The 23625-nt window shown below is 37.0% G+C and overlaps 2 protein-coding genes across 5 annotated transcripts in view; both read left to right on the forward strand.

Moving 5' to 3' along the window:
* The first annotated feature begins 82 nt into the window (after positions 1-82).
* Positions 83-12651, forward strand: LOC114476444 (dual specificity protein phosphatase 19-like). 3 transcript variants are annotated; one of them, XM_028467957.1, is made up of 6 exons: positions 83-303; positions 439-679; positions 7048-7094; positions 8589-8741; positions 11826-12040; positions 12292-12651. In XM_028467957.1, exons 2-5 carry the CDS (start codon positions 454-456, stop codon positions 12006-12008), a joined length of 609 nt encoding a protein of 202 aa, XP_028323758.1. In that variant the 5' UTR covers positions 83-303; positions 439-453; the 3' UTR covers positions 12009-12040; positions 12292-12651. The 3 variants fall into 3 exon arrangements, with proteins under 3 accessions (XP_028323758.1, XP_028323757.1, XP_028323759.1); XM_028467956.1 differs by lacking the exon at positions 12292-12651 and having other exon boundaries at positions 11826-12066; XM_028467958.1 differs by lacking the exon at positions 12292-12651 and having other exon boundaries at positions 83-239; positions 11826-12066.
* Positions 12652-21105: 8454 nt separating this feature from the next.
* Positions 21106-23625, forward strand: part of LOC114476441 (uncharacterized) — a 75276-nt gene continuing 72756 nt past the window's right edge. For both annotated transcript variants that reach the window (XM_028467945.1, XM_028467946.1), the window contains exon 1: positions 21106-21776. In XM_028467945.1, the coding sequence (XP_028323746.1) occupies positions 21666-21776 (111 nt within the window). In that variant the 5' untranslated portion in view covers positions 21106-21665. The remainder of the gene's footprint in view (positions 21777-23625) is intronic.

Raw genomic sequence — 23625 nt, forward strand, 5'->3', positions numbered from 1 at the left:
AAGTCCTCAATGACGTGTTCGCATTTACTATTTTATGCAGAGTCTGTGAACGCACCGTGACGCAACTTCCGGTTCACTCGTCCATCCGCAGCTGTTGATACACAGTTTATTACATCGTATTTGACACGAAATCTGCTTATATGTCACAGTTTAAACAGTGACGCCGTTTTTTTTTCTTAAATATCGTTCATAATTCTGTGTTAAAGAAGATGAGAGCAGGAAAGTGAAGGAAATACTCTGTGAGTCGTTCTTTGAGGACGTTTTTGTGACTCGACATTTTTGCATACGTTCCAGAATAAAAACGTACTTGCCAAACAACACATTAAAGCAGCTAGTGCTTATTTTTCAAAATAAACTTTCCTTTTAATGTCAGATGTTGCTGTAATTTTTGATTTTATTAATATACCTGAAATCCCCTCTGTTTCTTATTTTCTTCAGTGAATTTTCCCTGTGATGCATTCACTGGCTCAGGAAATCCAAGGTTTCTCCAAGAGCAACCTGAAGAAGCAGCGCACGCGTTTTACTACGGTAACGGGCCGGAAGCATGTGGAGAGGAGGAGTGGTGATGATGGAGAGGAAGAGGATCAACAGCTGGAACATCTGGAGGATGGATGTGGGTTTGTAGTGGACACCAGTCTGGACCTGCACGTAGGAGTCATCAGACCATTCCTCCTGTTAGGTAACACACACACACACACACACGCACACATGCACACACACACACACACACACACACACACACACACACACACACACACACACACACACACACACACACACACGCATACACACACACACACACACACACACACACACACACACACACACACACACACACACACACACACACACACACACACACACGACTTAAACAAAATGCAAAAATCCTTAAACTGACTTAAAACACACACAAAATGACCAGGAAAATACACAAAATGGTGCAAAATATAAACTAAACGACATTAATATGATACAAATTCATTCCACAAACACGCACATTGGCAAGAAAAATAGACAAAATTAATTTTAAAAGCATATTAAAAAAAGCCAAAAATACACATGGCTTAAAAAAACAACACAAAACCACTACAAAAATACACAAATTGTCTCCAAAAACACAAAAAAATGACAACAAAATGTAGAAAATGAATTTCAAAAGCAAAAATACATACGACTACAAAAAGAAAGAATACAAAACCACAACAAAAAATACTTAGATTGACTTTGGAAACACACGAAATGACAACAAATTACAATTTTAAACCACACAAGACAACAAAAATACACAAATTGACACCAAAAACAAACCAAATGACAACAAATACATGAAATTAATTTCAAAAGCACAAAATAACAAAAATATACACTGCAGAAAAATACAAAACCACAACACAAATACACAGATTGTCACCGGAAACACAAAAAATGACGACAAAATACACAAAACAAATTTCAAAAGCACACAAAACAACAAAAACACGACAGAATATAGAATACAAAATCACAACAAAAATACACCAAAAGCCCCAAAAGACTCAAAACTAAAAAGACATAAAAACACAGAACAGAAAGACACAAATTGATTTCAAAAACACACAAAATGGCAAAAAAAAACACACAACAAAAAATACAAAACCACAACAAAAATACACAAATTGACCAACAAAACACACAAAATGAGTCCAAAAGGACACAAACAAAACAAACAAATAAACAAACCCTCTATTCTTCTGATAGAAGTTGTCCACACACCACCCATCCAACCAACCAACCATCCCACCAACCAACAAAAACATAACCACCCATCCAACCAACCAACCATCCCACCAACCAACAAAAACATAACCACCCATCCAACCAACCAACCAACCAACCAACCAACCATCCCACCAACCAACAAAAACATAACCACCCATCCAACCAACCAACCAACCAACCAACCAACCAACCAACCAACCCAAAACACAACCAACAAAACCAATTAATCAACAAAAAACATAACCAGCCAACCCACCAACAAAAAACACAACCAACCAGCCATCCAACCATACTTTGAGTATCGAGCACAGTCAGCACTTTTTCTTCATGTTAAGTTTTATATTTTGTGTATGTGAAAGAGGAAACTGACTCACTGCAAACTTCATCTACCCACAGGTCAAAGAGTTTCATTAAAATAAAAATCACAGGCTGAAAAGACGTGAAATTGTTCTCGGTACGTTGTAAAACTAAGCCCTAGGATGGTTGTAACTATCATTTTAATAGACAATCTGCCACAGTTAAATACCCACTAGCGTAAGAGATAAGAGTTTATAGTTTATAGTGGATGATGAGCTTCTATCTGTGGTGTGTGTGTGTGTGTGTGGTTTCCTGCTACAGACACTGGTTACCGTCCCTGTGTGTCAGCATGTGTTCGTCCTTGAGTTTGACATTGACTCAGAGGTGTCGTTCACTGGTGTAGCCGTCGCTGACCTCTGACCTCAGAGCAGCGGTGAATCAAAGAGAAAGTCCTCCTGCTGGGATCAATAAAGTATTACATCTGTCAGACTGAACAGAGAACAAGCGTCTCACTGCTGATAAATGATGTTATGTTCTCTGAAATAACAGACCACTGGTTTTAACACGCTCTCTTTTTAAAATCTTCTGTCTTATTAATCAGTCGTCTTGGTGGAGGTCGTTGCTGGGTCATAAATTGTTCTATTGCTGTGACATTGTTTATAACTACAAATTGTGCTTCTATTGTAGACACAGAGATAAAGTATACAAATATAATTAATTAGAGAAAAGATATAATAATACATAGACTGTTCAGCTGCTGACCAATTATCTAAACAAGAAAACAACCAAACCGACCAATCATATCTTACCTATGCTCAAATTAAATACACACACCACCTATCCAACCAACAAACCATCCAACCAACCAACCAACCAACAAACCAACCAACCAACCAACCAACCAACCAACCAACCAACCAACCAACCAACAAACCATCCAACCAACCAACAAACCATCCAACCAACCAACAAACCAACCAACCAACCAACAAACCAACCAACCAACCAACAAAAAACACAACCAACCAGCCATCCATCCAATCAACCAACAAAAACAAAACCAGCCAAGCAACCAACAAAAAACATAACCAACCAACAACCATCCAACCCAAAACATAACCAACAAACCAATCAGTCAACCAAACAACCAACCAACCAACCAACCAACTAACCATCCAACCAACCAACAAAAACAAAACCAATCAACCGACCACCAAAAAACATAACTAACCAACCAGCCAACCAACTAACAAAACACATATCCAACCAACCAATCAACCATCCAACCCAAAACATAACCAACAAACCAATCAACCAACGAACCAACCAACAAAAAACATAACCAACCAACCAATCAACCAACCAACCGACCAACCAATCACCCAACCCAAAACATAACCAACAAAAAAAATCAATCAATCAACCAACAAAAAACATAACCAACCAACCAACCAACCAACCAACTAATAAAAAACATAACCAACCAACCAACCAACCAACCAACTAATAAAAAACATAACCAACCATCCAACCCAAAACATAAACAACAAACTAATCAACCAATCAACCAACCAACAAACCAACAAACAAATAAATCAACCAACAAAAACATAACCAGCCAACCAAACTAAATCAATTCATTTCAAAAGTTCCTTTGAAAACAGTCAATTTAAAAACCTTTCTTAACAAAAACAAAATGTAGAGGATAAACTACTAGCGGCCAGCATTAGCAGCAGTGTGAGATCACACAGTTGTTTATTCTGCTCCTCTGAAGGAAGACGGATAAACGTCGACTGCTCTTGAGCAGATTGGACATGGCTCCATGTTTTAAAGAAGCTTCAGAAATCGCTGCTTCCTCACAGGCCTGTGTCACTGGAAATCTGCTTTTTCTTTTCTGACGGAACGTATAAGCTGGAGATGGCTTATTTCTAAGCACACACACACACACACACACACACACACACACACACACACACACACACACACACACACACACACACACACACACACACGCAGTCTATCCGTTTGGGTTTAGACTTGCCTCCTCTCAAGAACGTAACATTAGCATTAAAGTGGCTCGACTAATGCAAAGAGCACAAATGTTACTTTGAAGACAGTAAAGCTGTTGTGGAGAAAGTGAAGGAAGTTATTGTCCTGTTTCCTCAACAAAGGGTTTTTTCCTGTTTTAGCTGATTATTCTGCTTTTTTCTTTGACCTTCTTCCTCTGCTTTTCTAAAACAACTTGTTTTGAAGGTTGTTCCTCTGCAGAAGTAGATATAATTGAATGTTTATTTCAGCATTTTTAAGCCTGGTCGTTTGCTGCCACACAAATCATTTGATTCCCATCCCATCTCCTTTTTCTCCTTTCTTTTTTATTTTTTTTTTATCAGCTTTGTTGTTTGTTTCTGCTGACGAATATCTTCCCTGGGAGCTTTGCAGCTGTTCAGAATGGAGTGTTTACGTCTGAATGTGATGCAGAGGTTGATGTCCTGCAGCTTTTGCTTTTTTACTGCGGGATTCTGTCCGACTCAGCGGTTTTTGGAAAACTTTAGATTGAGTCTGATCGAAAACTAATTGGACAGTGATACAACTTTTAGTATTTTGGTTCCATGCGTCAACGCAATGGATTTGAAATTAAAGAGCCAAGAGTTGCTTGAAGTGCAGAATTTGTTGGTATTGGTTTTTTATTTATCTATACTATAATGCAGGAAAGGTCTGCGTGCATAGGTGCGTGCGTGTTTGTGGAGCTAATATCTCCCTGACGTGGTGTCTGTTCGACCTGAAACTTTGTCAACGGCTTCCAAATACCCCAAGTGTGTGCATCCGTTATTTTGGAGTAATTTGGTGATTTCAAAACGTTTGTGTTAATTTCACAATCATGTTCACCAAGAAGTGAAACAGCTTTTGACCTCAGTGTGAGGGGGCGCTAGCGCACCATATACATCTATTTCACTGTACAGCTCCTGTTCTGTGCGTGCCAGAGCCAATCACAGTGGTGAGCTAGAGTCACATGTGCAGCCAGAGCCAATCGCTGCGCACACGGCCAAGCAGACGGACTGCAGACAAACGAGTGACAGAGGATTTATTTAATTTAAGGCTTTTTTACAAGTTTTGAGCTCCTGTGGACTTCTCTTTTGAGGAAACATACTTTTTTACTGTTCCTTATTTGGTGATGACGTTTTATATACGTTATAATCTCTGTACGGAGGTAAACTCAGTACGTCACACCGGTCCCAGGACCATTTTACATTCCGCTACATACTCATTTAGTCACACCTACCCTAACCCTAACACTTTTAGTCATAATTGAAATCAAATTATTTTTCAACCAAAAAGTTATTTTTTTTTGTACAAAACAATATAAAATGTATTCTTTCAACATAATCAATTCCTTCAAACACTGAAATCAAGTATGTTCACTTTTGCACATAACAACAACAACACAAAAATGTTATTTGAATGTAAATTAAAAAAAGGTTCTGTTTTGTTTTTTTATTTTATTTTACTTTTATTCTTTGTAGATATCTTAAATCACAGAAGTTGGTTTTATTTAGAAAATTAAAAAAATAGAAACATGTTTTAATAATATTTTTTTTCTCCATTACGTTATTTTTGTAATCGTTGTGTAATAATCAAAATCGTAATACAATTTTGATTAATTACACAGCCTTAGCATGAGTAATATGTTAGTATGACGTATTAAATGCACCAGTGAAGACTCGTTGTGCAATGACACATGCACAGTGGGTCATTTACATTACATTTAAATGTTCTGTCCAACTGCATTTCTTTTAGTGAGATAAAGGGTTAAATGCATAAAAAATATCCAATATGTAGTATATTTGTGCTCACTTTGATTTATTATTTAGTATTAAAAAAAATCCTCAAATCTACCGCACTCTAAATCTATTCAAAATTATTTTCTGCACTATTTTAGTTGTATAACATAGTCCTTTAGAACAGTGATTCTCAACTGGTGGGTCGGGACCCAAAAGTGGGTCGCGGACCTGTACTGGGTGGGTCGCGGACAGCTGGTCAAAAATAAATAAATATTTAAAGTCTCTCAGGTTGGGTTGGACTTGTCTTTTATTTTGAAATAAACTTTTCTTTTGACAGGCCTTTTGTAAAATGCTTGTTGCACAGGCAAATATATAGATTTATGTTTAAAAAAAAGATTCTATGGATTAATAAAATTAAATTTGGTTGGATGAATTGTTAAAGAATTTTTAAAAAGTGGGTCACGATTTAATGACGGTGGAAAAATTGGGTCGCAGGGTGAGACCAGTTGAGAACCACTGCTTTAGAATATTTCAAAGTATTTCTATTTTTATTTCCATCATAATACTCATGCAAACCATGCCCATTGAGGCTCATTTATTAAATATAATGCAGTGAATGCAATGGGAGCATCTACAGAAAGTTTCATCATGACAATGACGTCATCGATCGGATCGGCCAATTAAGACGATCCAGCTGATCACATTAATTACATAAAATGCTAAATATCAGCCGATCCGACGTAGCTGATCAGATTGGTGTAAATCAAGTTATTCAAGTATTCTGAGACATAGAAATAACCATCGATATCCAGTGAACACATGCTGATGCAAAGACTGAACATTGGTTTTATTTTAAATCTGACTTTGACGTTAAATCCACTTCCTCCTGTGTTTAAACATCGACTACTGGTGATTAACATTCAAGGGATAAAGCAGCGTTTTTTATGACTAAATGTCAACGTCTTTGTAACGGATCAGCTTTGGTGAACGCACACACACACACGCACACACACACACGCACACACGCACACGCACACACACACGCACACACACACACGCACACACACACGCACACACACACACACACACACACACACACACACACACACACACACACACACACACACACACACACACACACACACACACACACACACACACACACACACACGCTCCCGTCCATCTTCTCATTCCATTCCTCTTCTCTTCTCAGCCTCTCAGGATGCAGCCCACGACACGGACACCCTGAGGAGACATAAGGTCAGTAGAGGAGGATCAATGGAGCGGTCGTGCCCTTGCCTTTGCCTTACAGGAGCATGTGTAGTAGTCACATGAGATGAGATGAGATGAGATGAGATGAGATGAGATGAGATGAGATGAGATGAGATGAGATGAGATGAGATGAGAGACCACCGTGGAGGTGAACTGTCAGCAGCAAAAAACCTGCTGTGGTAGAGGGAGTCACTGGTTACAGTAACATTACAGTGTGTGTGTGTGTGTGTAGCTTCAGGCTTCAGTGTGTTAATACATGAGTGTGACGTTCACTCATGTTGGTCCAATTTTCTGCAGGGACAAGTTTTTTCCACCCACTTCATTTCCATTCTTCTTTATTTAACATCTTCATCTGAAAGGAAAATAACACTGTTGTGTTTTTTTTCTAATTTAAAGATATTAATAAAAATAAAACAGTACAAAGATCAGTAATTGTATATTCAGTACATTTCTTTTAGACCATAAGATACTCACGCTAAAGAAAAAAAGAGTCATTGTGTCTAAATAAAAGCCCTAAAAGGACATTTTTGAGTGCTGACGACACCTCTTTTTATCAGTAACACCCACTGAGTTCAACGAAAGTACATCTGCTGGTTTCCACTGTGTGGTGTTGATGGAAAATCCCAATAAATTCTACTTTTTCAGTTGTGGCTTTCTTGAAACATTTGGTCAAATGTTCCAGGTGTTTTTGTTAAAGTTCTTTGGAATAAATAATAGATTGTATAGAATATAATATACCTTTATTTTTCCCCAGAAGGGAAATGTACTTGCTCCAGACAGTAAGAAATAAAATAAATACCCACATAAGACAATATTTCTAAGCAATAAATCTACATTTTTAATAAAGTCTGGTTTGAAACCACATCCCTGCAAGGCACGCTGGAAAAGCACTACTTTGGGTGTTGTAATAAAATAACGCAGTTAAAAATGACTCAATTTAATCAGTCTTTGGTTTTATTTTCAAAAATCTGAGTAGAAAATGTAGAATTGACCCACATTTAGTTATTTTACTTGATAACTAAGATATATGAGTCAGCATAGATGATTTAAAAGTTCACAGAAGTTGTGGAAAAATGACAGATATGTAGAAGTGTATTTAAATGTCACGCACGCACGCACGCACGCACACACACACACACACACACACACACACACACACACACACAACGATCCTACTGTGTCGTTGGTGCCTTTGAGGAGGATTTGTGGTCAACAATGGGAGGAGGATGAATATGTGATGATATAAATATGATGGAGGATGTTATGAGGAACCAGGATTTATCCCTCAGAGGAAAAGCTAAAGTTAAGTGACACGGCACAATGAATAAGAGCCATTCGTCTTCCTCCTCCGTGCCCTCAGTCACATTCAGCTCATGTCATGTCATCAATATATCTGACAGAACCGTTTGTCTCTCCCCCTCCTGTCAAAGCAAAGACAGCCTTCTAAATCACGGGGGTCCCCCTCTGTTTTCTCTGTGCCAGGTGTCACATGTGCTCAACGTGGCCTACGGGGTCTCCAACCCATTTCCGGACCAGGTGGTCTACAGGACACTACAGATCCTGGACCTCCCAGACACTCAGATCACCTCGTACCTGGAGGAATGTTCCTCCTTCATTGACCAGGCCAGACAGCAGGTACAGCAGGCTGGGTTCTATACTCTCTAGATCTACTATAGATGCTGTACAGCAACGATAATCAACCCCATTAGAAAACATTAGATATTACTTTTATTATGTTATAAAAAATTTTTTTGTGTATTATTTAAATGTACTTTGTATTATTGATATGTCCTTGACCGTTACGCACTGGTATCTGCTCTGCTAGGGGTGTTACGGGAAGGTGGGAGGGTGGGAAGAAGAGATTTGGGGGGAAAAACAAAAGGAAGTTCTTGTTTTTTCTTCTTCTACATTACACTGTGTTGTATTGTTACATGTGAAACTGCTTCCAATAAAAAGAGTTATTAAAAAAAATAGATATTAGACAAAACATTACTCCAAAAACACACACAACTACAGAAAAATACCCTAAATGACAAAAAAATACACAAAATGAGAGAAAATGATCTGAAATGACAACAAAAATATACAAAATTACAATAAAAATGCCTATAAATGATAGAAATATTTACAAAATGAAGACAAAACTTCACAAAATGACAACATAAATACACAAAATAAGAAAAGAAAAAAGATCTGAAATCACAACAAAAATACACAAATAGTGAAAAGTACAGAAAAGGACAACATGAATACACAATTTAAATTTAAACAAAAATACATGTATTGAGAAAAAAAATGTACAAAAAGACAACAAAATACACAAAACTACTCCAAAAACAAATGACAAAATGACTGCAAAAGTATACGGAATCATTCCAAAAACACACAAAACTACAGAAAATGAGAGAAAAATGACAACAAAAATAGACAAAACATTAGATAAAAATAAAAGAAGACAACAAAATACAGAAAATGACAGAAAAATATACAAAATAACAACAAAAATGGACTAAAAATGAGAGAAAAGTTTACAAAATGAAAACAGAAATTCATGAAATGAGAGGAAAATATACAAAAAGACTCCAAAACACATAAAATTACAGACAAAAACACACAAAATTAAAGAAATGTTTACAAACAGGCAACAAAAAAACACAAAATGAGAAAAATATATAGAAAGAAGACATAAAATCACGTGTGTCATGTGCACGTTTGAGCTCCCGTAAAACTGCGGTGCTTTAATTCGTCCAGTAAAACTTTAAAGAGAGCTCGTGAAGGTGGTTTTACGTGCTCCTGTTTTATCTTTAAATGTTCACTCTAACAACTCAACGTGCTCACTTAAAAGTGTAGTGGTAAAACTCATTATAAATATCTACATCCCTTTAGAACAGGGGTGCACACATTAACACTGGTCTGAGTTATCTTCTTCTACCAGCCGTAACGTAACCAGTCAAATGTGTTTGAACTGTTTCTGGTTGTGATGGAGGAGAAGTGGAAATGCCTCGTTTCATATCTAATTTAACACGTGGCCCAGCTCACTGTGATGGATTTATGTGTATCTCACACTAAGAGGAGGAGGGAGGTCTGATGAACAGTTAGAACTGTGTGTGTGTGTGTGTGTGTGTCAGGAGATTGACTGTAAGCAGGACCTAATGTGATGTGAGTGTTAAAATGTTAAAATGAGAACACACGCTGATAAAAGCAGAACTCTTTGATGGGTTCACATGGAGGCCACGCCCCCTTTTTCTAACAGAAGGTTAAAGACAGTTTTGTTGCTTTGATCCCTAAAGCTTTGATTCCGTGTGACATCAGTGTGGTTTCTCTCCATCCAACAGAGGGCAGCATCCAACCTGGACCGTTTTAAAGCTTCTGTTACAGTTTTACACATTTCACTAATAATTCCATCAACAAATAGAAAAATACTATTTAAAATGCTCTGATCCTTAAGCAACATTGTCAGGTTTCTGTGTCTTTAAATGCTGTTGACTATTGTTTTGTCAGATAAAGATAAAATGTGTAGGTCTTATAGATTAATAAATAAACAAAACAAATGAAATCTGCTCGAGAAAAAAGATGTCAAAGGTTGAAATTTGCTGCTCAACTATAAACCCTTGGGATGTGGAGTCCTGTAGACCATTGGTTCTCAACTTCAGGACCCCATTTGGGGTCATTAGACACTGGGAGGGGGTCACCAGATGCCAATTTGAGCCCATTTTTACCCTTTTCCTGCAACTACACCAAACTTGCCATATTTTAACCTATTTTCATCACTTTTTCTTGCCATATTTTTGCTCCTTTTAATGGATTTTTGCTACATTACTCAACTTTTTCCACTTTCAAGACATTTTCAGCACTTTTAAAGCATTTCCACCACTTACTGTCACATGTGTTGACCAATTATTGTCTCTTTTAACCTGTTTTTACCAATTTAACCACATTCACCATTTGTCATGGCTATTATTTGACAGTTTAAAGTAAATGTTACTTTTTAAGTTACATTAAAAAAACACACATTGTGACAAGGAAATACATAAAATATTTGAAAAATTTATAAAAAATATGCAAAAATGACTCCAAAAACACACATATTTACAGAAAAATACACAATACCACAGAAAAAAACACACAAAATGCTACTAAAATACACAAAACAACAACAAAAATACACAAGATTAATCCAAAAACACACTTTATGAGACGAAAATACACAAAATGTTTGAAAATATACTAAAATACGCAAAATGGCTCCCCAAAAAAATCACAAAAATGACATTAAAAGTGCATAAAATGACATTTCCAACACTTATAAACACTTTCCACCACTTTTCCACCTAATGTCACTTATGTTGACCCATTATTGCCAATTTTCACCATATTTCATGATTTTATTTACCATTTTAACCACAGTCACAATTAGTCATACCCATTATTGCTCAGTTTAAACTAATTGTTCTAATATTGACACTTTAAACCTTTTTACCACTTTTTCTGTCCAGTTTTGCCCACTTTTGTAATTTGCAACTTTTAACCAATTTGAAAATTGTGCTTTTTAAATCTCATTTCACCACCTTTTCCACCATTTTTGGTCAATTTTAGCCCATTTTATTTCTAATTAAAACAATGTTTCAGCCTTTAGCTAACCTGGTAGTCAATTTACATCTTAACGACCTGTTAGCATTAGCCTAATAGCTAGCTCTCCTTCACTTCCTCTGTGTGCAGGATGGCGTGGTGATGGTCCACTGCAACGCTGGCGTGTCACGCTCCTCCTCCGTTGTGATTGGCTACCTGATGCTGAAGGAGGGGCTGTCGTTTGATGATGCGTACAGTCAGGTGAAGGACGCCAGGCCGTCCATTCGTCCAAACCCAGGATTCTATCAGCAGCTGCAGAACTACAAACCCTGAGGAACATTCTGGGTCTCACATCACGTCAGATTGTAAATAAATAACAAACATTGAATGATTTATTCTTTGTGTATTGTATCTACAGTATGGCATTGACTGATTTGATGATAACCAGTGAATATAATCATGTTTCCGTACTTTCACTATATAGTATTAACTAGAGTTTCACCAACAGTTAACCCTTTCTATGAGTTGTTGGAGTCTTTGTTTGGTTCACTCACTCATAATAGAGCATTTATGATGTTTATGACCTGAAATATCTGTGTTCCACTTCATCCCCAAGGTAATCACAAGAGGTTGGAATAATGCCTTTGTCTGCTGAAGCATGAACGTTGGCCTTTACTGGAGATAAAGGAACTTTAATTCTTCTCTGACATGTTTAGAGAACAAAGCAAATGAAACAATAAACAACAGAAGAAGAAGAAAGAACAAAGCACTGTTCTATCCTATGGTGAAGTACAACACTTTCTGATTATAGATTAAATATCTTATAACGAGAGCTATGTTCTCACACATGATCATCCACTAAATCAGGGGTTCTCAACCTTGGGGTCAGGACTCCATTTGGGGTCGCCAAATGCCTTTAAGAAACTAAGAATATATTCTGAACAATTTAAAGCCCATTTTTGCATTTTTTTCACATTTTTCTGCAACTACACCAAACTTAACATATTTTAACCTATTTTCATCACTTTTTATTGCCATATTTTTACTCATTTTAATGTATTTTTGCTACATTACTCTCATTTCTGACACTTTTATGTCAAATTTCAATGCTTTTTCTGCACATTTGCGGCACATATTGTCACTTTTAATCTCTTTTCACCATATTTCATGCTTTTTTTTACCAACTTAACCACATTCATAATTTATCACGCCCATTATTTGCCAGTTTAAACTAATTGTTCCAATATTGACACTTTTTTTTTTTTTTTTTTTACTACTTTTTCTGTCTATTTTTGTCCACTGTAATTTGCAAAGTTTAACCAATTTCTGTGGTTTTTAAAATCCCCATTTCACCACATTTTCCCAACATTTTGGTCATTTTTAACACATTTTATTTCTGATTAAAACAATGATTTACATCTTTAAGATTACTATATTATGGCCCAAATAATAATAATAACGTTCCTGGATGACAGTGGATATTATTCAGATGAATAAATAAATGTGGTTATCACAGAGTCATAGAATAATCATTTTAATGAGTTTTTTTCTTTAGTATTAAACACATACTGTAAAGTTGTTCTCTAATATACAGTATGTTACAAACTAACAGGTGTCATGACGATGATGAAGTTATCATGGTGGATGTTCACCATCCTAACCTGTCAGTGGTGGTCATAATAATGTGGTTGATGTGATAAAGACGGAGCAGCAGCAGTTTTATATCCTGAGAAATCAAAGCGATGGATACGAAGTAGAAAATATTCATAATTCATGATTTCTAGTTTGTTTTTGTGCATTATTCATGAGATTCAGCTTCAGCACCGTGGACAGCGGCAGGAGATGCTTAGAATCTCAGCTCCTTCAAAGACAAAAACTCAATTAAAATCTACAATATTTGCAGAATTCAGTTTTCCAGTTCTTACATCACATGACAACAGTCATTTTAAATATCAAATTGTTGAAAGAAATCTCTATTTTTTCCAAAAACTGGCAAATTCTCCTCATAATTATTCCACAAAATTTCCCCAAATTCACAAAATCCGGTAAATTTAAGTGCAAATCCTGCAGGAACTGATATACTCACATAATTTATCATGTATATATAATTTACTGTACATGTGGAAGTGCAAACCAAGGCACATTAATGTTGAAATTATTCATTTCCTACGCCTAAAGTTTGTGGCCCCCTTAAGGTCAAACTGGTCCATATTTGGCCCCTGAACTAAAATAAGTTTGAAATCCTTGTTCTAAAGCATTTGTGTCAAACTCATGGTCCGGATGCCAAATACGGCCCTTCAGAGCATCAAATTCGGCCCACGCGAGAAAGTAAAAAATGACAGAAAAAACATGAATCTTTGTGTCATTTACCAAAAATTTCCAAACTCACTGAAACTGCAGTCCTTTTTTAAAATCAAAAATTGTGGAAGGACCTTGAAATTTTTTGCATTTTTTCCTTACAAAGAATTCCTCAAAATTTCCCAAAGAATTCCACAAAAGATGGCGACCATTACGCAACATATAAATGTATCATTTGCCTTTTTTTGTGCAAGAATAAAACATGCATATCTGTCAGAAAATAGAGCGCTATAATGTTTTAATCTTTGACGACATATGCAGACATGGCAAGATAAATAAATAAATACATTTTATTTATTGATTTATTTTTAAATGACCAGCCCTTTCAAAGACAAAAACTCAATTAAAATCCACAATATTTGCAGAACTCAGTTTTCCAGTTCTTATATCACATGACAACGGTCATTTTTAATATTAAATTGTTGAAAGAACTCACCTAAAATTGTACGTAAAACTACAGTTAAACATGTACAATTACAACAAAGTGTCATTAAAAACATAATATTAATGAAATCTTACATTATGGTTAATTAACTGTCATTTTAAACTTAAAATGACTGAAAATGTCTGTAAATCTACTTGCATTTCATTGTTTTATTGAAAAACTGGAAAAATCTGTTAAAAAATTACAGAACATTTCCTGTAACTTTACATATTTTTGTTTTACAGTGCAGTGTAAAAAGATCTAATACTGGTTCCCAACTGTGAGGGATTGAACTGGAACCTGCTAATCCGTCTAAGCAGTGGGAGAACGAGGGATTAAACCAAGCATGTACAGTAATAACATGAAGATACACAAATCCCTGATGCTTTGATTTCATCTCCACAGGGTGTTAGAGGTGCTGACTTAGTTTAACACATCGTCCAATCAAACATCTGTAGGATGGAGTGTTTCAGCAGCTGAAAGGAAACGTTCCAGGGAATAAAGCCAAAACAAAATGAGCTCATCAGAATGTATGGATTTAGGGCAGCGCCGCCGCCACAGCCACAGCCACAGCCACGCTTGTTAGCTGCTAATCAAGGGCAGAGCACATTAGCATTCTGCGTCTCACTTGCTTTGTGCATCCTGATGTTCTACCTTCTTCAAAAGAGACGTTGGAGCTGGATTATTCCCTCATTAGAGCTCATTTGTCCCCCTTTTTTCTTTTGATTTGAAAACGCTGCTTTGTAGTTTTGTGGGCGTTGTGTTTGTGGTCGCTCAGGGGCCCGAGCGTGGGCGGAGACTGGCCTATAAAGCAGGGGTTGTCAACCTTGGGGTCACAAGACACTGGGTGGGAGTCGCCACATTCCTTTAGGAAACTAAGAATATTTTTGAACAATTTGAGCCCACTTTTGCTTTTTTTTTTTCCGTTTCCATATTTTAACATATTCTCATCACTTTTTCTTGCCCATATTTTTGCTCCTTTTAATGCATTTTTGCTACATTACTCCCATTTCTGACACTTCTCCATCACATTTTTCCACTTTCCAGACATGTTCAGCTCTTATAAACCATTTCCACCACTTTTCCACCTAATGTCACATATGTTGACCCGTTATTGTTACTTTTAACCTCTTTTCACCATATTTCATGATTATTTTTTGCCAATTTAACCACATTTATGGTTTGTTGTGCTCATTATTTGCCAGTTTAAACTAATTGTTTCATTATTCACACTTTGAATCCTTTTTTAACCCCTTTTTTGTCCATTTTTAGCCACTATAATTTGCAACTTTTAACCAGTTTCTGTGGTTTTTACTTATTTTTGCAAACTAGCCATATTTTCTTGCTCATTTTAATGTATTTTTGCTACATTATTCCCATTTCTGCCACTTTTCCATTAAATTTCAATGCCTTTTCTGCACATTATTTCCACTTTCCAGACATGTTCAGCACTTATAAACCATTTCCACCACTTTTCCACCTAATGTCACATACAGTATGTTGACCCGTTATTGTTACTTTTAACCTCTTTTCACCATATTTCATGATAATTTTTGACAATTTAACCACATTCATGATTTGTCATGCCCATTATTTGCCAGTTGAAACTAATCGTACTAATATTGACACTTTAAACTCTTTTGGTCCTTTTTTGGCCATGCACTCTAATTTACAACTTTGGTTTATAAAATCCCATTTCACCACCTTTTCCACCATTTTTGGTCACTTTATTCATTTTATTTGTGATTGAAACCAGGATTTCCATATTTAAGATGACAATAATAGTAATAAACGTTCCTGGATAACAGTGGATATTATTCAGATGAATAAATAAATGTGGTTATCACAGATTCATAGAACAATGGACCATCATTTTACTGACTTTATGGATGGACCCCAAAAATCTCTCCCCTTTATTCCCCCTTATAGATGGTCCTGTCTCCACATGACTGTTCTTCAATGTTCATGTCTGTGTTCAACCACCTTCAGCTACAGTGGGGGTCCCCGTGCTCTGGGACCTTTATTTTGGGGGTCGCGGGCTGAAAAGGTTGAGAACCACTGCTCGAGCTCTGGAGCTCGAGCGTCGGTTGGATGGTGGTTGGATGCCAGTTACTTTTAGGAGGAGGAGATACAGTAAGTCCTGCCAATTTGTTTGTAATTCCTGCTGGTCCTATAAAGGTCATAGATTATTTACCGCGCTCTTAAAGCGACACGCTGACACTTAATTACAACTTATTTTGTGCTCACAGTTTAGTTATTTACAATAAATACGCTGATACACCATACTGCTTTTTATTGTCTGGAGTTGAAAAGAAAGGGAATAAAGTGTGGGGCCAGTTTGTGACTGAAGGCCTCTGACTGAGCCAATAGTGTGTGTGTGTGTGTGTGTGTGTGTGTGGGGCAGTTTGGCCTTTGCTTTGGTTGCTGCTCAATGGTGTATCACTGCAGAGTCGCCAACACCAAGCCAAACCATCTCCTCTGACATTTTTGTGACATTTGACCGTCTGGATATGACGGGGGTCCGTATGGCACCAACTGGCACATGTGCACATGGTCCCAGAAGAGTCTGGACGCCATCTCGGTCTGTGCAGGGCCTGCAGAATATTAACACACACAGATAACAGGGTAACGGGTATTTCCTTTACTTCACCCTGACACGTTTCCTCCATGCATCTGTCTGAGGATCAATCTGTGTTTGAAAACACACCACGTCTAAGTGAGTGTGTAGTGTGTTCACATTAGATAGTATGAAAAGATTGAGTATGTGAGAAATACCAGGATGTATACTATATGAGGACATTTTTTAAGTATGCGAGATGGGCACAGTAGTCATAGGTTGTGTTGTAAATGTCCCACTAATGTACTATACACTACAAACTCAATGAGTATATACTGTCTAGTATATACTATAGTATGATTAGGATGATGAGCGTTCCCACTGATGTGTTCTTCCAAGTTTCCCAAGATGCATTTGGAACCTACAGCGTTAAAAACCTTGTTCACACTGAGGCTAAATATCTCTGTTGATTCTCTACCTTTACTTTGAAAGTTCTGGAAACATTTGAAGTGAGAAAGTGACCAAGTAGAATATCAACATGTGCTCATTAGATCTATAAAATTCACATAGACAGATTTAATTCTGACATTTTAGAGATTTTTTGGTAAACCTTCCTGTTAACTTCAAAATAAGAGCCCTGTTTACAAAAGTGTTAAAAATGAATGGAAGCAGGTCCCAGGACCATTTTACATTCAGCTCACAATGCATCATGGGAGAGTTGAGATGACTAGTGTGCCCACCGTGCATACTTCAAAACTGTCTAATGTAGGAATCAAAGTGACAGTAAAAGAACTCTGAATTATGTTTATTTTATTATGATCATAATACAAAAAATCCTGTGTGCAGGTTCTGTTTTAGGTCGCACACACACACACACACACACACACACACACACACACACACACACACACACACACACACACACACACACACACACACACACACACACACACACACACACACACACACACACACACACACACACACACACACACACACACACAGGAAGCTGACAGAGCTGGTGTTAAATCTGTTTAAAGTTAATCTATTCGGGCCAATGGGACACTTTTAGGCTTATTGCTGCTCTGGATCATGGGACCCAAACAAGAAGGAAATTTATCAGATAAGCTTCTTATTGTGTACTTTACTTTTTCAAAGCTCAACAACAATACGCTGCCTCCAGTCTAACCCGGGGGAGAGAATCCGTTTGACAATTTCCTGTCGAGGAAAATCCGCACAGTTCCAAATTCAGTGGGAAACACGACGAGAGCCTGAAGTGTTTGAAAGATCAGGGACGAATGACGCCTATTTGTTTATTAAATGGTGAAATAAAGTTTGTGCAGTGAAGCGATGCGAGCTGTCACTGTGGATAAAGGTCACCAGGGTTCATGTTTGTTTTAATGCCTCCAGACTCTGCACATGAAAACATTTATTACAAGTAAAACATATAAAAACACTTGTGTGGATTCACCTGAGGCTGATTAAAAATGTGATTCCTCACAGCCAATCAGAGGGAGGATAACGTTGTACGACTGTCAGAAAATGGACTGACTCAAAGAAGTTCAGCTACAAGATCTTTGGTTTTATAGTAAATGATTTAACAATGGACAGTAAAACCATCAGAGAAGCAGTAGAAGGACATTACACAAATAAGCACACGTGTACTTTATTATTTACTCCATAGTATAAGGTCATCTTAAAGATGTAAATCCTTGTTTTTATCAGAAATAAAATGAATTAAAAGTGACCAAAAAATGATGGAAAAGGTGGTGAAATTGGTTAAAAGTTGCAGATGAAAGTGGCCAAATACAAACAGAAAACGTTATAAAAAGAGTTCAAAGTGTCAATATTGGCTTAAAAGTGGCAGAAATTCGGTGGCTTGTGATGAGGTAATTAAAAAAGTAGGAACAATTAGTTTAAACTGGCAAATGATGGGCATTACAAAACGTGAATGTGGTTAAATGGGCAAAAATAGTCATGAAATATGGTGAAAAGAGGTTAAAAGTGAGAGCAATGGGTCAACGTATGTGACATTAGGTGAAAGTGTCGAGAAAACGGGAAAAAATGTGCAGAAAAAGCATTGAAATGTGATGTAGAAGTGTCAGAAATGTGAGTAATGTAGCAAACATGCTTTAAAAGGAGCAAAAATATGGCAAGAAAAAGTGATGAAAATAGGTTAAAATATGGAGAGTTTGGTGTAGATGCAGAAAAATGGTAAAAAGAAGCAAAAACAAAAAGATATATAAATAAAAAATGTGCTCAAATTATTGAGACATTATTCTTAGTTTCTTGAGGGCAGCTGGCGACCCCCTCGTGAACCCAAATGGGGTCCTGACCCAAAGGTTGAGAACCCCTGCTTTTATAGGGATGAATTTGAGTTTGACACACGTACACTAACCCAAAGAGAGAAATGATGGGTTTAAATCATTTGGATAATGATGAAAATATGATAAAAAGGATGAAATCAGCCTGAAACACATTTCTAACGTGAACTGCACACGTTCTCTATAAACTGCTGCACCAATTATCCTGATCCTGATAAGTATGTAGAGAATGATATAAATATATACCCCACTGAGGCTCTGGAATCATAAAAGAAGGTTGCATGTTGTGTGAAGTCTGTAGGTTTGAGATATTTCATGTTCAGGTTTGATTTTATATCTATACATAGAGTTTAGATATAAATCCTCTGGTTTCCATCAGACGGAAACATGTGTGGAAGGATTAACACGTCCTCCTGACATTATGATGAGATCATACCTTTACAGGGAGATCATTGAGAAACAATTCTTCATCTGCAACCATGTCCTGCAGGAAATATGTAAGAAAAATAAACACATAAGGAATACATTAGAAAGGGGCAAAACATGTATTGCATTTACTGGTTGAGATGCTAAGTATTGATTATAGATATGAAGATGTTTTTAAATAGACATTTTATAGATTTAATTTTTAGGTTCTCTACAGGTTAGAAACCTGTTTGGGTCCAAATTTTATGCAAATGCCTTAATATTTACAGGTTGTACAAGACACTTAAAAACTGCTCCATGTACTGTAACATATAGCAAACCAAATAAAAAATTTTTGTTCTGCATAAAAAAAGTCCAGCAGCCACAACACTTTGGTTTGGTGGAATCCCTGAACGTTATAATGTTATAGATGTATATAATGTATACATAGTTCATTTCCAGGAAGCTTTGAGCAGCTTGTCCAACATCTAAAACTTCACATTTTCCTATCAAATCTCTTTCTAAATCATCTTCTAGATGCCAAAACCTAATGCAGGTTCTAATCTAATCATTGCTTTAACCTCTTTTCACCATATTTCATGCTTATTTTTTCTGCCAATTTACCCACATTCACGTTTTTTTACGGCAGCTCAAACACAAACATTATGTGTATATTTCTGTTGTCTCTTTGTATATATTGCTCTCATTTTGTGTGTTTTTGTGGCCTTTTTGCATATTTTTTTATCTAATTTTGTGTCATTTTTGTTGTAATTTTCTGTACTTTCCTCTCAATTTGTGTATTTTTATTGTAGTTTTGCATGTTTTTGGAATAATTTTGTGTGCTTTTATTGTCTTTCTGTGTACTTTTCTCTCAATCACTGTAATTTTCGCTAGTTTTGTTGGTTTTTGGAGTGATTTTGTGCATTTTGTTGTCTTTTTGTATATTTTTCTTCTTATTTGATGTATTTTTGTTTTATTTTGGCTCATTTTCTTTCATGTTGTTGTCTTATTTTATCTTTTTATATCATTTTGTGATTTTTTGTTGTTGTTGTTAGGTACAATGGGGAGTTTTATTTTGGCGGTCGCGGGCTGAAAAAGGTTGAGAATCAGTTGTTTTCCAATGATATCAGATCTTCTTCTTCTTCTTCTTCTTCTTCTTCTTCTTCTTCTTCTGTGTGTTCCCTACTTACCAGTAGGTGGAGCTTGCCTCCTTCAGCTGGAGAGAAAGCGAGAAGGAGGTGATTAAAGAGAGAAGAAAGACAGCGAGAGCAGAGGCGGTGATGGAGAGAGAGAGGGAGAGGGGAGAGAGATCAAGGGATGGAGGAGGAGGAGAGGATGGAGAGGATGGAGGATGGAGAGGGAGGGAGCAGAGAGAGAGAGAGCGAGTCAGCACTCCATGTGTTAAAAGGGCAGATGGCAACCGCAGGTAAGTGAGGAGCAAAGCACTCTGGTCTGTTGGCCACAGAGCAGGAGATCAGCAGCAGAGAGAGAAGAAGAGGAGGAGGAGGAGAGGAAGAAGAGGCACATGCAGCGCAGCATCCAGAGGAAGAGGAACGCCTGCTCGGACACAAGAGGAGAGCAAACAAAGAGACGATGATGCTCAGATAGGAGCAGAAAGTGTCTCCATCACTAGACTCAGACTGAGAGAGTTGGAGGAACTGATGAGGACGAGGAGCGATGAAGGATGAAGGATGTGGAGAAAATACCTGAAGAGGAAAGAGAAAGAGGATTTCTAAATAAATGAAAAAACATTTGGAGCAAGAGTGGGAAGAAAATATGTAGAAAGTTAGTGAAGAACAGAACATTCACCACCTTTCTTCTTCTTTTTCTTCTACTTCCTGTTCTCTTTGTGCAAACAGTGCAAGTTTTTGGGACTTCTTTTTTTCCAGAACATTTTTTGATATTTAACTCAATGAAAGCCAATGGCGTGCTACTACATTGTGATCAGTTCCACCCACCTACGAGACGGACAGCTGAGAAGCATCAAAGGCGTCTTCAGGGGTCCAATCGGAGCCAACAACCCTAAGGCAACGGTAAGACACAAAGCTTTATTTTGAAAGTTTACAGGGCTTATATTGAACTTTTTCACTTATTTTTTGGAAAACAATTTCTTCAGCATTCTGCTCGTCTCATGAGCCACTCTACTTTGAGCTCCTCACCTCATAGCGGACCTACTTTGATCTCATCATCCTTTAATGTGTTGCTTTGATTGTTGACTGATAGTTAAACAGATTAGTATTTATTAGAACATTGTTCTGATATTATCTTGTCTTATAAGATGTGGTTGTGGGATAGTTTTGTTTTAGATCAAATAATAAAATGGTGTTAGATTTATTTATTTATTGATGTTGCCATGTCATCAAAGGTTAACACGATAGATCTGTGGCAGATTTCAAATGTAGAAGCTACATTTACACGAGTGAAGAAAGAAAGTATCTGTCCTGATGGATGTGGTTTTACTCTGTGGTCAGAGAACAGGAAGTGGTTCGGACTATCTGCTCCTGTAGATCAGTGGTTCTCAACCTTGGGGTCAGATGGAGCGGGGAGCCAGACGCCTTCTCCAAACTAAGAATATTTTTTTCCTGTAACAATTTGTGCTTATTTTTAGAAATTTTCTACAACTTCACCAAACTTTACCAAACCATATTTTAACTTATTTTCATCACTTTTTCTTGCCATATTTTAATGCCTTTTTGTTACATTACTCCCATTTCTTCCACATTTTTTCCATGTTCAACACTTATAAACGCTTCCCACCTCTTTTTCACCTATTGTCACATATGTTGACACATTATTGTCACTTTAACTTCTTTTCACCATATTTCCTGTTCATTTTTGCCATTTTAACCACATTCACCATTTGTCACACCCATTATTTGCCAGTTTAAACTAATTGTTCCAATATTGACTCTTTGAACCATTTTTACAACTTTTTCTCTCAGTTTTTGGCCAATATTTTGCAACTTTTAACCAATTTCTGTGGTTTTTTAATCTCTATTTCACCATCTTTTCCATCATTTTTTTTTTGTCACTTTCTCCCTATTTTTATTTCTGATTAAAACAAGGATTTACATCTTTAAGGTGACTAAATAATATGGCCAAAATAATAGTAAACTTCCTGGATAACAGTGGATATTATTCAGATGAACAATTCACCAATATAAATATTTGCCAGTTTAAACTAATTGTTCCAATATTGACACTATGAACCCTTTTTACCACTTTTTCTGTCTGTTTATGGCCACTCTAATTTGTAATTTTTAATCATTTTCTGTGGTTTTTAAAATCCCAGTTCATCATATTTTGGGGGTCCCTGGTCTCTGCTAAGGTTAAGAACCACTGCTGTAGATGCTACTGTACGTTGGTTCAGTCCCTGAGATTAAACTGCCAGAAAAGATTATGCAGTCGGTCATAGATTTATTGCATAAATTGATGTTCATGACATTTAATCCCATGGTATATAATCAGCTATGGGGGGGTCATGGGTTTGAGCCCTGGAGGGCACGGCTCTGTCTATCCAGATGGAGTTTATTCTCCCCTGATTCTCTCTAAAGGGTTTCCACTTCACCCTGATTCCTGTTCCCAATCCCAAGACCTCTCCAGTTTGTCTGGTTTACTGGAGTCACAAAATGTTCCGTCATTCTGCGATAGAAGAAGGTATAGAACAGGGATGGAGGATTGGTTGGAAAACCAGGCGTCTGTGTTACACATCAGTTGAGAAACTGCTATTTTTGTTGACTTCCAAGCTGTGGGAGTTCAAATCGAACCGTTTTGCACTCGAGGCTTTTTTTGGGATGGGGATTATTTCCAGCTTTGCATCCACCTACGTTTGCCTGACACAAATCCATCCTAATCCAGAGCTGCACGTGTGTCTTGTATTCC

The sequence above is a fragment of the Gouania willdenowi genome, chromosome 15 (assembly GCF_900634775.1).
Source record: "Gouania willdenowi chromosome 15, fGouWil2.1, whole genome shotgun sequence".
In the NCBI taxonomy this organism is placed as follows: domain Eukaryota; kingdom Metazoa; phylum Chordata; class Actinopteri; order Blenniiformes; family Gobiesocidae; genus Gouania; species Gouania willdenowi.

What these genes read in the sequence shown, in the direction of transcription:
- LOC114476444 (XM_028467957.1), top strand. Translation starts at nt 454, where the DNA reads ATGCATTCACTGGCTCAGGAAATCCAAGGTTTCTCCAAGAGCAACCTG. An exon ending in CAGACCATTCCTCCTGTTAG is followed by an intron (nt 680 to 7,047) that starts GTAACACACACA and finishes TTCTCTTCTCAG; the next exon opens with CCTCTCAGGATGCAGCCCAC. An exon ending in ACACCCTGAGGAGACATAAG is followed by an intron (nt 7,095 to 8,588) that starts GTCAGTAGAGGA and finishes TCTCTGTGCCAG; the next exon opens with GTGTCACATGTGCTCAACGT.